The 15,488-nt window shown below is 43.3% G+C and overlaps 1 protein-coding gene across 4 annotated transcripts in view; it reads left to right on the top strand.

Moving 5' to 3' along the window:
• Positions 1–15,488, top strand: part of sema5a (sema domain, seven thrombospondin repeats (type 1 and type 1-like), transmembrane domain (TM) and short cytoplasmic domain, (semaphorin) 5A) — a 127,780-nt gene that overhangs the window by 33,381 nt on the left and 78,911 nt on the right. For all 4 annotated transcript variants that reach the window (XR_004612334.1, XM_034572537.1, XM_034572535.1 and 1 more), the window contains exons 2-4: positions 1,115–1,327; positions 11,424–11,523; positions 14,995–15,040. Coding sequence is in view for 3 of the 4 variants with exons in the window: in XM_034572537.1 (XP_034428428.1) it covers positions 1,180–1,327; positions 11,424–11,523; positions 14,995–15,040 (294 nt within the window). In the remaining variant the exon portion in view is untranslated. The remainder of the gene's footprint in view (positions 1–1,114; positions 1,328–11,423; positions 11,524–14,994; positions 15,041–15,488) is intronic.

Raw genomic sequence — 15,488 nt, 5'->3', positions numbered from 1 at the left:
TTTTTTGCACCGTGCAGATTTTTCTATGTGCAAAAAAAATTGTTTTGCTTATTCACCACTTAATCAGATCTGTCATGGACGGAGGACTGTTATGTTCCTCCTATACAAAACACATTCCCCCACCCCCTCCCCAGTTAGTGGACAACAAATGAAAAGCACATTTCCACTCCGCAGGCTCGGCTACAGAATACATTTTCAAGTATGATACATTTTAGCAAAGCCAAATTGCCATTACTCGCCCTTTTATAGTTAAGATATTCACTCATAATGTGGGATACATTCGGGGAGGCTTATTCTTCTGTTGTGCTCGGCGCGAATCATTCCTTGTGATAGAATGACATGAATGATTAAAAAGCAATGATGTAGATGGTCTAGACCACTTATCAATGCACCCCCACACATAAAAGAAAGAAATTATAAACAATTGTGTCGCCCAAACGGCTTTGTTTTTCTTGCGGCAAATGGCTTTTCCAGGACGAATGAGTATGCTGTAAGTGTTATAGTATAATATCCAGCAATTTGAGGATACGGGTGTGTGAATACAAACAAATCAGATCGGCAGCAGCCATAGGGTTTAATTGACCCACGAGGAGGGGTGCCGTGCAGCTGACACATCCGTCACCCGCGAAGAAACAGTCTCGTAATAATGGAAAACACACGAATGCACACAGCGCACATGTAAGAATGGCTGCCTTTCATCATTAAATACAAGAAAGCCTCCTCTGAAGTGGGAACAGAGACACGCACAGAGGGGATGTAATATGAGATATGAGACGACGCACTCGCAGAGACGCACTCATTAGGTGTTGGAGTTCATGCAGAGCCGTGTGTGATTCATGCAGCGGGTGTCAGGGGTGAGAGAGGTGAGGTCTCCGGGTGCCTGTGAGGAGTACGAGCTGCTCCCAACAACAACTCCCAACACCCCCTGCCACTCGCTCTTCTTTACACCTCCCTCCCTCCTTCATGTTTCGTAAGGGTTTATTTTGACTGATTTTCATGAATACTTTGAGATTGTAGTGATACAGAGGTCCGATAGCGTTTAAAGCTTTTCAGCGCTTGTGACATCAGCCTTTGTTCAAACCCAAACCTGACTGTTTCTCCTCTGTCTCTCCAGGTGTGTCTTTCCAATGGTCTTGGCCCCCTGAGGCCTGAGGAATAGTGAGCTAAGCTCAGGCCCCCATGGGACGCCCTTTTACCCAGCATGCACTGCTCTTGCTGCAGTGCATGCTGGTCCTGCGGCCTGCAAGCGTGGCCGGTAGGAGAGGGCCAGTGCTGCTGCCTGAGTCACCCTGTCACAAGATGGAGCACCCACTCGTCCCACACTCAGGTAAACACACACACACACAAGCACCAGGGTGAGACCATCGATGCAGCTCATTAAGTTTTTATTTCCCTCCTTGGTTTTGTGAACTTCCCAGTATTCTGTACAGAGTAATTTATATCCTTTCATTCTCCATCCATTTCTCCCTCCCTTCAGTCTTTCACTTGAACCTTAATCAAGTTCTTTCCTCCATCATCCTCTACCTCCACTTTACACGACGTTAGATTTGTAGACCGCATATGGACAGTTTCTGCACCGTTTCATCGGGACGTTTTTACTGTTGCTAGGAGACATAAACGCACATGGAGACATTGCCAATCCTCTGTTTGGAGCAAATTTACGACCAAAGGAAAAAGAACAGAAGACATTGACATTTTTATCGGGCAGCTAGTTAACAGAGCCCGATTGTTAAGGTAATTTCCTCAAGCAATGGCGCCACAACAAGAATGCTCCACTGCACGTTCACAAAAGGAAATCATTATTATCATTGGCTTATTTTGTTGAAAGTACCAAAAGTAATCTGGAGTAAAAGAGTCAACCTCTACAATTGTCTTAACAACATAAAATCCACATGGGAATTATTATAAACATGTCCCAAAATAATTTGGGTTAAAAGAACCTGAAAACAATGAGCCTGAAACTTTGATTAGATTATAGACGGATAGAATTCACAGTTTAATTCAAAATGAGTTGATTTAATGTGAATTGACTGTTGATTAAACTCAAACAATTATTGTCTAATCATAGCTTTGTTACCTCGCAAGCTGTGTTTCTCGCTGTCTATGGAAATAGTACAATTGAGTAATACTTAATTAAAACGGTTTTAAGGGTATTTTAGTTTTTATTGGCCTTTTCAAAAACACTAGCAATATTGTCAGGGATAGATTCAACAATGTTACTATACTCAAATAAGCTGCTAACGTTAGCATGTCTAGCTCACTAGCTTGATGCACTATAGTATAGTATAGTTGTAGGGCTACTTTCCAGTACCATAATAAACTCTTACTTACTTTTCCTTCAGTCTTTGAGCACAGTATCATGTATGTTGTCAAAAAGTCCATATTTAAGAGCCCTTGCATGAGATTCTCTTTTCACGTCATTAGCACAGTTAGTTTGCCAACTACCACTATTCCATAGTTTCAGTCCTGTTGTTGAGTAGAAATGAAAAGCCTGCTTATGTCTACGTCTGCATGAAATCAAAGTCAAATAAAATAGTGATAATTTTGAAAGATATATATATTCAAGAGTTTCTTGCTTTTACTGGTTTCTGCTTTATCGTCACAAAACTTTAATTCATGTTCAGTTTTTAGGCTGTGAAAGAAAACTTTCTCCTACTTTCCTTTAATTTCCTTTTTTCCTCCTCGGTTGTTCCTTAAATGAAGATGTACATAGCAGGCTGCGCAATTACCTTTGTTGTATACCTTAACTACAAGGCTCAGCAGGTTTTAGATACAGTTCTTTGTCCTGACACTCTTTGTTACATTGCTCACTACATTAATGAAAAGCTGTGAAATGTGGTTAAAGGGAAGTATCAGTCGTGATCTTTGCAGTACTCCGTACTCACTAAGAAAACAGCAAAATGTCAATGAGCTGTTTTCAGTCCAGTAGACTCCCAGTCAGATAATCACATCGTATCTGTTGTGGATTAAGTTTACTGAAGGACCAAGGTCACGGTGTGTACTAAGATCCATGCAGGCAAAAACTCATCTCCACCGCCCCGGCACAGGCTCTCACTCCGTCTTTCTTCCCCAGTCTTTGTCACTTCATTCTTAGCTGAGGTGGCAGTCCTCCCTCTGTGCCAATTGAGTGCAGTGATGATGACTAACTGCCCGGCTAACGCGGTACGTTCTCGCCCTGTGCTTTCTGCGTGCGGAGGACCACACACCAGCCAGCGGGTCAGCCATGGTCAATGCGTTTGTGTTCTCTAATGTACCACAATGGCCCATTAAGCTCCGGTGGCTTAATGCCTTGGTTGAAATATGGGAGCATTGATAAAGGGGGTCGACATTTCGGTAAGCAATCAGACATGGTTCACTAACACAAAGGCAACTGCACAGGGAAAAGGACGAGAGAGGAACTGGCTGTCTGCGGCTCAGTGTCTTTAGGTCTGAGTGATCAGCTGCGATGATACAATGGCTTCTTCCTGCGGCGAGGTGGATTAGAGGCTCTGCAGCTTCAATGGAGACATATTGTAGTAGTAGCGTGTTAAGTACTATATTAAGTACCACATTGGGAAAGTCTTCATTAAGGTCCTCCTCCGGAAGCCTAAAGCTTGAGGGCACGTTCAGAATGGAGCTGATCATTTACATTGTAATTTACATCTCCTATCGCTGCTATACCAACACATGACAAAGTGGTTCATTTCCTGGAGTATGGGCTTTCAAAGTCTGACACTGCAAATAAGCTCGAAGCAATTTCCTCTTGTGTACCATAGCTGGATTACTTTACACTGTGGGAAACTTATAAACATGTTGATTCTCTGTCAGGTTCGTAGCAGATCCTAAGCAGATTTAAGAACATGAATTCTTCTAAATAATGAAACCTAATGAAGTGTCGCACCGTTATTAAGATTTGACAAAGTTGAGTGAAAACAAGGATGACTTTTTTCTGCAATTTCACCTTGCAGTATCTTTATCTTATCATCCTTCCTTTTTTAAACTTTCAAGAGCAATGTGTTTCTGTCCGTCATGTTTCTTAATAAAGTTTTGGCCCCTCGCTAATATTAGAAATGGGAAGCTGCTGATCAGGGTGTTATCAGCTTCCGTGTACCTGTCTGCCCCTTTCCCACGGGAACCGAAATAAGTGTGATTATTCGTCATTTGGTTCTCTCCCATCATGTCAGGGGGAGATGATCTGTTCTCCACATCCCCAGATCACGCTGACATGCAACTTTTGAGTCTTGACTCACGGTGGCTGGCACCTGGATGAAATTTCACAGTTCACCTCACAGTGAATTACAGCCAGTCGCGCCTTCAGCGTTTGACTTCACTTTCGTGCTCTTTTGGGAGTGTTAGGTTACGTGTTAAACCAGATGGAGTCTATGCAAACCATAAAAAGGTGGAATTATTTTTCATAAAATTAAACTGCACTGATCCAGAAACAGGTATGCATGTAGGTTTCATTGGCTTATTAAGGGTGTTGATCCCTAAAAGTTCATCCAAAGTTTCTTACGAGCTTGTTAACTACGCGCACATCAGTTTAGTTGCCGTGGTCGTGAGAGCTCCAAAGCACTGCAGACTTTGCGAGACTAGATGTTTTCTTGCTGTCATGCGGGGACAGGAAGTTTCCTTACAACACAAGTTTTATCATTGCACTTTGTTTACTTAGTTACCCTAATCTGCCAGAATCAGCACCTTTGCAGAGCAGCTGCTGAATCCCCCTGGTCTCCCAAAGAGCTTTTCACTCCGTTTTTTCCCGATAACTTCTCTTTCATGGCCTGATGATAGTCTTTGTGCACTTCAAATGCATCTCATTGTTCCGAGTTGTACAGTACACACAGCTTTTAAAGACTGCCAAATTACAGGCCTTTGCTTCTTTTTTTTTTTGCAGTAAACGCAGAAGAAGTGTTAGTCATAAATGGAACATACAGTCACATACACATCCGCACAAACCATGTGTAAGGGAAGATAAACCTCTCATTAGACCTATTTTCATTCTCCTTTGTGAGTCATTGTGCGCCATGTAATGTAGTGTAATCCCTGGTCGTTGAGAATGTGAATGTGTCATCTTCAGCCAAGCTGGGAGAACTACAAACACATTAGATTTCCCCTTGTGGATCACAACAACACAACAATACTGCTCCACTCAGGGTAAATCTTGGACATACACACATACATTTAGAGCTGTACTGCCAGTGCTCAACTGTACAGTTGTTTAAAGGTGTAGTTTCACATTTTGTTATCAGAAACTATGTTAGAAGTGAGTCTGTTCATTAAAGCTGCGTTGAGACATGAAGTACAGACTTTTTCCCATAGGGGCTGTATATGAGAACGCAAATGTCTGAGTCAGAGTGAGCCCACGTGAAAATCAAGCAGGAAAAGGACGTGTGGATGTCATGCGGACGGATGCAAAACTGAAAAAAGAGAATACCGATATCTCAGGGTGAAAACGAGGTGCCATATATGTAGAAACAAGGTTGAAGATTTGGTTGGTCAACTTGGGAAGATGGTATTCAAGGGCTTTTGGCGATAGATTCAATGCTGGTCTCAATGTGGTGTAAACAAAAACATGTGATTGCTGCAGCTAAAATTATACGTCATGTCCTGCCTCCTGCGTGCCTTACTCTGGCACCACGCCTTGCCTGAACATTACTATATTTATTATATACTGTATTTTCCTGTTGTTGTGACAGTGTCTGACCAAGACGACCTCCGGCTGCATTCTTTATATGTGAAAGACAAACTACAGAATATGTCAGGACCTCATTTTCGAGACATTTTCTGGAGTTCATGTCTGAAAACTGCTTGAAGGTGAAACTACAGCCAGCAGCTGCTTAGCTTAGCATGAAGACTTTAAGTAGAGAGAGCCAGCAACCCTTGCTCTATACAAAGACAGTCTAGACACCCCTATATTCAAGTACAAGGTTGGAGCTGACAGTAGGGTATTTGGAAGCAGAAGAGTGATATTCGGCTTCACCTTTAATTAGTAGCTCTTGCCACTGAATCTGAACCTACTCCAATGAGATTCTTAGACTCCCTGGAACAGCTCACAGCCTCAGCTGGGCTGGTAAAAATACAGTTAAACAATGCAGAACCCAAAGAGCGGTTGTGACTCGTCGTGAGAAGCCAAGGTCAAGGGTTTACCGAGAGTGTTCCAGTCTCAGTGTTCCTTTTCTCTCTATGTGATTGTGGCCTGAGTGTGGAAGGGCGTGTCCCCGCAACGGTCTGACCCCACAAGGGACGGTGGTTTTGTGACTTGGCACAACACTTGGCTGACAGAACTGCTACTGTGGTGCGAGGATGCTGCAGTCCAAAGACTGTTTTCTGCTTTCTATGGTGGTTTCAGAAATGTGGGGTTTCAGAAAGAAAGTTCAGAAGCCGCGCTCCAAATGTTTACCCCAAAAGGTGCACTCGCTGCGCTCTGCAAATAGCCGCAGCAGAGCTCCAATGTAAATGTTTCATTCAAATGATTATTTTACGAGGGCTGTTGAGAGATTTAATCCCCATTTCTTGAAGATATGTTATAGCAAGTCTTATAATCAAGCTTTTGCAATGTTATTGTTGCTTAAAGCGGAAATCTACTGTATTGATAAAGCATTGTATTTTAGTTTTCCTATGTGAAGGCTTGAAGGCTTTTAAAGGGTATAAACTGAAGTGTAAACAATGGCTTCACAGGCCAAGCTGAGGGCCGTGTCTCTGAGGAGCAGAACCGGCAGTCTTGTTTTACAACCACAGACCGAACTCGGCTTTTTATCGTCCCTGAACGGCCAACACATCGTTAGAGAGGGGGAAGGGAAAGCAGGAAAATAAACAAATGGCCTCATAGCATTCATAAACAAAACAAGCTGCAAACCAGTATCACGGATCCTCCAATTGGTCATCTGGGCGTGATTGCTTTAGATTTAAAACCATCAGAGGTCTTTAAAGTTGAAAAATTCCCAAACGTTAACTTTAGCTCTACTCGCGTTCAAGGTCAGCAATGTCCGAGCCATGTTTTTACTTCAAAAGCTGGCACGGGTCCGCTCATATTTTTGGATTTGTGTACACCCCCACAGGCAATAGCTCCTAAATACACATTAGATTAAATATTTTCTACTGCACTTATTTGTGGCTTCACAGTGGTTTTGTTTTGCATGACTCATTTGTTGCCCTCAGGCCACAGCACAGCCACGCTAATTTCACTTTTAGGACTTTCAGCTCAGAAATGTGCTCCTTGTTTTTTCTGCAAATAACATAATGGAGAGAAACCGCCGAGCGCTGAGCCACGCGTGAAGGTCCTCGCCGACCTTTCCTCGCTCTTTAGGTTTTCTCAAACTCGGCAGGTGTTTGTTTTTTCGACCGCTCCTTGAACGTTTTTTTTTCCTCTCACCAACTTGACCAATTAGTTGGCATTCTTCTACTGCCCATTTCCACGGGGCAGCGTTTAGCGTCAAGTTACTCCCCATTCATTAAAGTGCCTACTGCCACCCTCTATTTACACCACTGAGGGAAAAAAATAAACATTCATGTTTCAGAATTGGTTCCACATGTGGCCGTTGCCGTCGGCCCGGCAGCACTGAAGAGCTGTAACTCTGAGCGCTGGCAGACTGAAGACTGGTGTGGCCTCTGATGCTGGGTGTAAATATTTATACATCCCTGTCATTTTGTCTTTGTGTCAACTTCGCCGTGTCAGAGAGGGGAATAACAAATAGGATGGGAGTGATGGGCTGTTCTATTTTGAGGAGGAGGAAGACAGGGGTTAAGAGGATAAGATGGGGACCGAGCAGAAGAAGGGGGCGAGGGATGTGCGTTTCTGTGTGTGCGCGCGCGCGCGCGCGTGTGTGTGTGTGTGTGTGTGTGTGTGTGTGTGTGTGTGTGTGTGTGTGTGTGTGTGTGATTACGCCTTCGTATAATCGGCAGCCGTCTCCTGTAAAAGCATGACTGGTGGTGATGTGATTACATTATCACATGCTTTTAAAGTGCAGCTGACATGAAGCCATGTAAGAGCAGGACTGAACTCGAGGAAGTGGGATAATGAATAGGACTGGGGGGGGGGGGGGTTTAGATGATATTTATTAGCTGAGGGCTGCCCTACTGTTTCCTTTTCTTCTAGGTTAACAATAAGGGTGATTTATGGGATCATAAACCCCCTGTGGGTGCCCCCTAAAATTATTACCACCCATCTAAAGACAAATAAATAGATCAGAGATCAAATCGCTGTGATTAGTGTCGGTGGCGGAGCTGAGGCGGTATCCTGCAGCGTTGTTTTTGAAAGTCTTCCCAAGTGTGTCACAGTTTTGCATCATCAAACTATGATCTGCTTATACCCCCGCGAGTTTGACTTTTGGAAGCTCCGTGTATTTCACCGCGGAGCCTTGGGAGGGGCCCATCCACGCCGGATATGAATGTTTATGAATAGTCCTTGGCCTCGTCACAAAGATCCATCAATCCCTTGCGTGCGGTTCAATTAAAACCTTTAGCCCCCTTTTGCACACCCCAACAAATATCCTCTCTTTCTGTCTCACACACACACATACACTCCATCACTGTGTTAGCGAGCCTCCCCCGGTGAGTCAGGGAGATTTATGGGGAGAAGTTCGTCAAGCGGCGTCTTCCCCCCCGAGGGGTGCCACAGCTCCATTAGTATGCCAGGGATCCGCTCGATGGCATAAAAAAAACAACCCCAGTGGTGCCGAGGGATTGGCACATTCAAAGATTTTTTTGAAAAATGAAAACTTTGGGGTGAAGTCGGTCGTGATCTCTCAGATATTTATTTGCCGACTTCTAATGAAAATGCATCGGCGGTGCAAAACCCCGACGCAGGACGCTTTTTTCCTCTCGTCGCCCTCTTGTACTCATCACTGGAAACTTGAAAGGGAACAACTGTCTCACAGCAGATGATGTTGTTTTGTGAGGGGAGACAGAGTTCGGTCCCTCTACGTGAGCTGGAGGAAGTTTCTTTGGAAGCTCTGTTTGTCTGTCTCCTTTTTTTGGGGGGGGAATCGCTCCGAAATCCCACGTTTGTCACAGAGACCCGGAGCACTCGCTTTTGATGCAGTCGAGGGAGAACATGCTTTCATTTGAAATGCCGTCTGACAGGTGTGCGAAGAAGTAGATAATGTGTTTTGAGGAGTGTATTCAAGCTGTCCTCTCTCTCTCTGATCGGCCCTGTTGGAAGGCTTCCCGGTAATTTGAAAAAAGTCCCTTTTGAAATTTCTCGTCTGGAATTATCTAACAGATGTAGTGATGAGTGATTTTAAAACACTGTAGCAACCGTCGCTCAAAGCTCAGACCTGCTGGAGATCTGGAAAGTAACTTTAAAAAATAAAAAAATCACTATCTGCAGAAAATGTCCCAATTATGGAGACGTTTTCGTCAAGTGAAATCCAATCTGTGTGTACAGCACTGCCGGGAAAAGTTATTAAGACCGTGGATCAAGCAATGTGACGAACGATGGAGAGCACACGTCATCGAAATGACTGATTGACCACCCGCAAATAACCAGATCAGGTAACCAGATGGCAGACAGGCCGTCCTCATCGCTCAGCAACCACCCCGGGCCTGAGATTCGATTGGTCAGGGGTTAATGGGTTGGGCGCCATGAGAATAGGCATGTTGTGGATAAGATGTCAGTGACTGTCTGGGATATCTCTGGCTTTCTCTCTCTCTCTCTCTCGTGCTCTTTATGTGTGTAGGTGCAGGTGTGTGTTCACCAAACTGGGGGAAGCGTTTGGAATCTCATCAGTTTTCACGGTTCATACAGGGTGTACGTTTCATCCGGGAAACCACTCAGTCAACAGGAGAGTTTTTAATGGAATTTAAAAATCAAAGAGGTTCCCACTGAGTCATAACACAAGAAATCTAAATTTCACTATTTTCTCCCTCTGGCGTCTCGGCTCTGGTCTTGTGGTTTTAAGACATGTAGCCAGAGGAGCACTAATGTCTGAGCACTCTGATCCATGTAAAATGATTTTTTGAACGAGTGACCTTATCAACCAAGGACAGCTCTTAACCTTTTTTTTTTATTCTTTATTCATTCTCCTCTTCATTTCCTCCAGTATAGGGGAGCGCTGGTAAGAATTTAGAGTTTGACCGGAGCAATTTTGTGAATGCATTGTGATAGAGAGGAAAACAAAAATCTGAACTTTGGTTCATGTGTGCATCCAACACACAGAAATATAATAATCTAGATTTCTGGCCTATGGCAAAAGGAAATTACAGTTTTTGTTTGTTTGTTTCTTCACCTTTGAGATCAGGTCAAGTTTCAATAATATAAACTAGATTTCATGTCATGTGTTGGTGATGTCCACATGTAGGAAACATCTGGACACGTGTGATCACATGTAATCCCGTTTGTTGGACATGGAAACCTACAGGCTTTACACATTTTGTCACATTTTAACCTGTGAAATTAACGTGGTCTGCACAAAATGTTCTTGTTACTTCAAAAAATGATATTAGATCATGAGTTTCTGGAGTCGCGATGCAGAGAAATGCCTGTGTGAGTGCTGTATTATTATCATATTAATAGATAATTGTTACTGATGCATTCATATGCAGCAGTTTCATGTTTTTGCCATTTGTCGTGGAGCCCATTTCAAATGCTTTACATACTGTTAGGTAGTTTAAACTTTTGCTATGCATCACATTTTCTAATGTTTTAGGTATTTATAATATTTTAAATATGTAAATCTTAATCTGCAATGCACCACAGCTATTAAAAATGCAGTCCAATTCCCCCCTCTGAAATATAGATGAGAATTATTAAGTAGTATAAAATAGAAATGCAATTATTCTAAAATAAAACTTAACCACTTGAGTAAATGAACCGAGTTGCATTCCGCCATTGTTGGCCCCAGTGTTTCCTCTCACGTTATTGAGCAGGAGGTGTCTGAAGTAGGATTTGTTCAGCCTGAAGGAGGCTGAACTGAAGCTTTACTGATCTGAAATAATGTCAAGCTGTGATACCTCACTGTAGACGGCAGGTACAGAGCCGTCCCACGCAGCTAATTATTTTTAAGGAGCCTCCACCTCTGCAGAGTGTTGCTGCAGGTCGGTGTGTGGTGTGGCAACAGCCAGTCGCACATGTCAGCAGCGATTAGCACTAATGACCTGTAACTACTGAGCAAAGTCTCATTCACAGTCTGCAACGCGTCTGCTGCTTCTTGCCTCATTAATTTTTGCATTTTATGCCACACACGTATTTGCGCTAGTCTGAGTGAACGTACACTACTTGTAAATAAAGCTTTAAACTAATGCACCTGCAGTTGAATAAGTGAATATCTTAATAACAGCAGTAGTGGAGCGAGGTTGTCGTTCTGGCCTTTAACAATCCCCACTCTCTTCAAGTGTCTTGTGTAAAGTCAACAGCAGCTCATTCATCACCACAGCTGTCTCCTGCAGTCGTAAACACACTCCGCTCCGATTGGCTCACTGTCGTTTTTCTCCTGTCCCGTCATTGGCAGAGATGGAGCCGTGGATCTCCAGGTTCAAGGCGGAGGGCACGGTGGATTACTCTCAGCTGACCTTTGACCCCGGCCAGAACGAACTGATCGTCGGTGCCAGGTAAGACACATCCTGAGGTTTTTCTCTTCTCTCGTGCTGTTTTCTCACACGAGCAGGTCTGGACATTGTCTGGAGTTGACTTTCACACATGCAGCACACAACTGGAGTTGTCCGTGTCAGATTCTCACCCACTGCAAAATAGGTCTGTTTGGTTTGAGGGGTGACGCATGAGTAGAGCGTGCAGGAGACAGGATGTGACGCAAAACCTGCACTGCTGAAGTCACAGTGTTTTGTTTATATCAAACCTTAAATATATCTGACAGCTTTGGCCAACAGAAGCTTTCGAATCTCATCGCCTCACTGGTTTGACATTTTTGTCGCCATTTTTATGTAAATACTCCATCCTCTTCACTGTCAGATGTTTGTATTCTTAGTTTCACAGCCAGTCGGATATTGAAATGTCATCAACACGCTTGGTGGAAATCCTCTGGATAATCATTTGTTCTGTTCACACATGGACTCATTTGGACATCACACACACTTTGTACGAGGGAGCTTGCAGGGTAGAATCTGTTCCAACTGATTTGGACATTTGCATTCACGCAAAAAACAGCTCCCGGGAATAATGTCTGGATACGTTCAGAGTTGCCGTGCATGAGAAAGAAACTTCATTCGTCCCTCCTGCCTCCCTCTTTTGTTGTCTTGTCATGCATTGTCCTTTTTTCCCCAATGTTTGCTGGTGCATTGCATGAGCAATGATCAGTTTCTCTATAGATGTCAAAAGTCAGACAACAATGGCTTCGGAGATTGTTTCCATGTACGTTGTCTTTTTCAAGCCCAGCCAAGTGTGTGTGTGTGTTTGTTTTGTGTGTGTGTGTGTGTGTGTGTGTGTGTGTGTGTGTGTGTGTGTGTGTGTGCGTGCGTGCGTGCGTGCGTGCGTGTGTGAGAGGAACAGGAGTATATGCATTCACGCTGGCTGATTCCAGATGAAGTGTGCTGTGCACTTCTCTTAATGGCTTTAGTTGTCAATAGAGAGAAACTCACTACAACAGGCACAGGAGATAACAGCAGGAAGGAGAGCAGCGAAATAAACAGAAACCAAGTGAGCCCAGGGAATTTACTAATGTACTGCAGGTACTTAGATGGTAGAGTCTAATCAGAGAAAATGTGTGCGTGTGTGTTTGTGCGTGAACAGATTAAAAGCAAAGGTTGAAAAGGTGAGTCAATTCCCTGTGGAGCTAATTGCACAATCTATAATATAATATAATATAATATAATATAATATAATATAATATAATATAATATAATTTAATATAATGTAATTTAATATAACACACACTGTTTTTGTGTCCATGTCTTATTTTTAGCTACAGCTCAGTCAGTCCTATCAACACCTGGTATCTGCAGCACTCAAAAGATCAAACAAGAGATTTGGTTCAATTGTGTATGCCAGCACGGCGTCTCCCGAGTCCGACTGGGAAAGATGATGTGGCTGGATGGATGGCTGCAGGCTGAGTTCGAAGTATGAGTGATAATGGAAGGAATGAGGGATCGATGCAAATATCAATACAGTAAAATAGGGGGCCGCGGCCGCGCTGAGACCTGGCTGATAGCCACTCTTCAGGAGATTTATGGATCTCGGCGAGTGTTTGCATGCATGTGTTTGTGTGTGTGTTTGTGTGATGACGAGTTTAACTCCAAAATGAGATATCTGCTTGATGGGAAAAAAAGTGCCTGCACTTCAAAATGATGGTTCACATTCAGAGATCAACATCATGGATTCTTTTTAAAAGCTATTACTAGATTTTTAAACATCTTTTCAGGTAAATCTCTAAAAAAGTTATTATTATTTAAGAGTTTTGTGGCACGGACCCAAATTCCTACACTGTGATTTGCTCATAGAACAAACTATTATCCAAAAATGGATAATAAAGAAATCTCAAAGGTAAAAATTAAGAATAAATAACACCTTTAGTCCTAATTGTCAGGTTTCATGTGTTCTCCCTTTGTGGTCCATCATGGTTTTACTAGACATCCTCAGACATTAAGCTCCAGCATATTGCTCTTGAGAGGGCATTCATTAGATGTTTCTTGAAAAGTTGAAAATAAATATGGAAGTGTTTTGTTTGTGCCTTGCAAATTGGAAACGCTTCAGGCAAGGCACTTATTAGAGTGAGGTCTCACCACCAGGCTTTAACGTTTCTCTCAGCCTGTCTCACTCTCACTGTTCCTCGTACACAGAAAACCAGGAGATATGAGGATCAAACCTTTTATCGACGCGTTGCTTTATCATGTCTGTTTCACCTTCTAATTATGGTTTGGAGAAACTCAGAGCTCCGTCATTTGCTATGGTGGCTGAATGCAGCTGTTCTCTGACTTTGGTCGCCATGAATAACCTGACTTAACTCTTTCCACTTCTCAGGTCACTAATGAAAATGTTCGTTTTAACTGCTTAGTGGGAAAACTTCAGAAGCCGAAGATTCCACAGTTTTAAATTGGAAAGATACCGTTTTTTTTTTTTCTAAAAGGAGCACTCCGGCATATGTGGAAAAATAATTCTTTGGCTCCAGATGGTGCCGCGCAAAACTTTACTGGTGACTTTACTTGTCAACATTCGCTACAGCTGAAGACGACAAGTTTGAAAATCAAAGAAATCTGGGGTTGTGGACTAAAGGCTTCGAGATCTCTGTAGTCTGCTTGCAGCACTGGCAGCTCAAGGCTACATTAACTAGTTAAATCCCTGACTGAACTGGTGGTGGTTGAGTTCCATTGTGGATAATGTAGGTGCCATCTTTTGTCAAGGAAGATGGAAAAAAAAAACCTAGGAACTTCAGACCAGGTATTTGCTGGCCAAAAGTTCAATTGCTTTCCACTGCCTCAAGAAAGCAATGTGCCAACGATTACTGAACCACAACAAATTTTTAAGTCCCTCTCCAGTGGCTTAGCTTATTAAACCTGCTCCCCTGCTCCACGTCTCCCCACCCTCACAGCTCACCTGCTGTTATTGGGCCTTTTCCCGCTACTGAGCTCCATCCACAAGTTGACAGGATTGGTTTCTTTGATTTGTGACATCACAAACTGCAGTGTTCAGGTGGAAATATACTCAGTCATGTTGTTGACTGCTTGTTTGGCTGAAGATATGTCTTCTTTCATATAAAAGGCTCATGGGGGACATATTAACCTGATCTTCACTGGAGAGGCCTCTAAGATTAACACACTCAAATGCATGTAGTATTTAAACACCATGGGCGCTGGATGGGAAAACGACAGCAAAAAAGACACTTATTCCATGTGAGGCGCCACTTTCACACCTTATAGGGTCATTTAAGCTTCGTTTTTTGAGGTGGAGATCCATTTGTACTGTTGGCTTTATGGCTACAGGCACAGTGAAGATGAAATGGCTATAAAGAGAAGACAGATAAATACCGTACAGACTGTACAGTTGACGGAGTATGCTTTAACACCCACACTTTTCTGAGTTTATTTGCAGAAAATGTCTCCGTCAGCTGACATGTTTCCTTCTTTTCACAGAAATCACCTGTTCAGGCTCAATCTGGAAGACCTGACACTGATCCAGGTGAGTGTTTCCTCCGCCTGTCTCTCTGATTCTCCATCAGACTGACTCTCACACGTTTTGCTGGGTGAATATGTACTCGCTCTGTCTGCCGAGACAACTCTTACAGTCACACAGTCGAACAGGCGTCCACACCACTGCCTGTCTCCGGTAAACACAGCTCTATATAGTTGTAGCGCGGTGCTGCCAGCTCCCACAACTTAAAGCTGTTACAGTAAAATGGTTTAGCATTTCACGTGTCACAACAGCTTCCCATCCGGTGGAGTGACGGCGGGTTTGGTCGACTGTAACGTGGGTTGACGCGGAGAAAGTGTTGATGTGGAGTGGAGTCAGTGTTAATACCCTCCATGTTTAAATCCAGTTTGAGACTGAATGAAATGCCCTGCAGCTACACTCCGTTCTTACTTTCCCACAGGGTATTGGCACATTGTGTATTTTCTTAAATATGATG

Source organism: Hippoglossus hippoglossus, chromosome 20, assembly GCF_009819705.1.
Source record: "Hippoglossus hippoglossus isolate fHipHip1 chromosome 20, fHipHip1.pri, whole genome shotgun sequence".
NCBI classification, from domain to species: Eukaryota; Metazoa; Chordata; class Actinopteri; order Pleuronectiformes; family Pleuronectidae; genus Hippoglossus; species Hippoglossus hippoglossus.
Note: the sequence above shows the minus strand (reverse complement) of the source record. Positions and strands in the feature narration are given on the sequence as shown.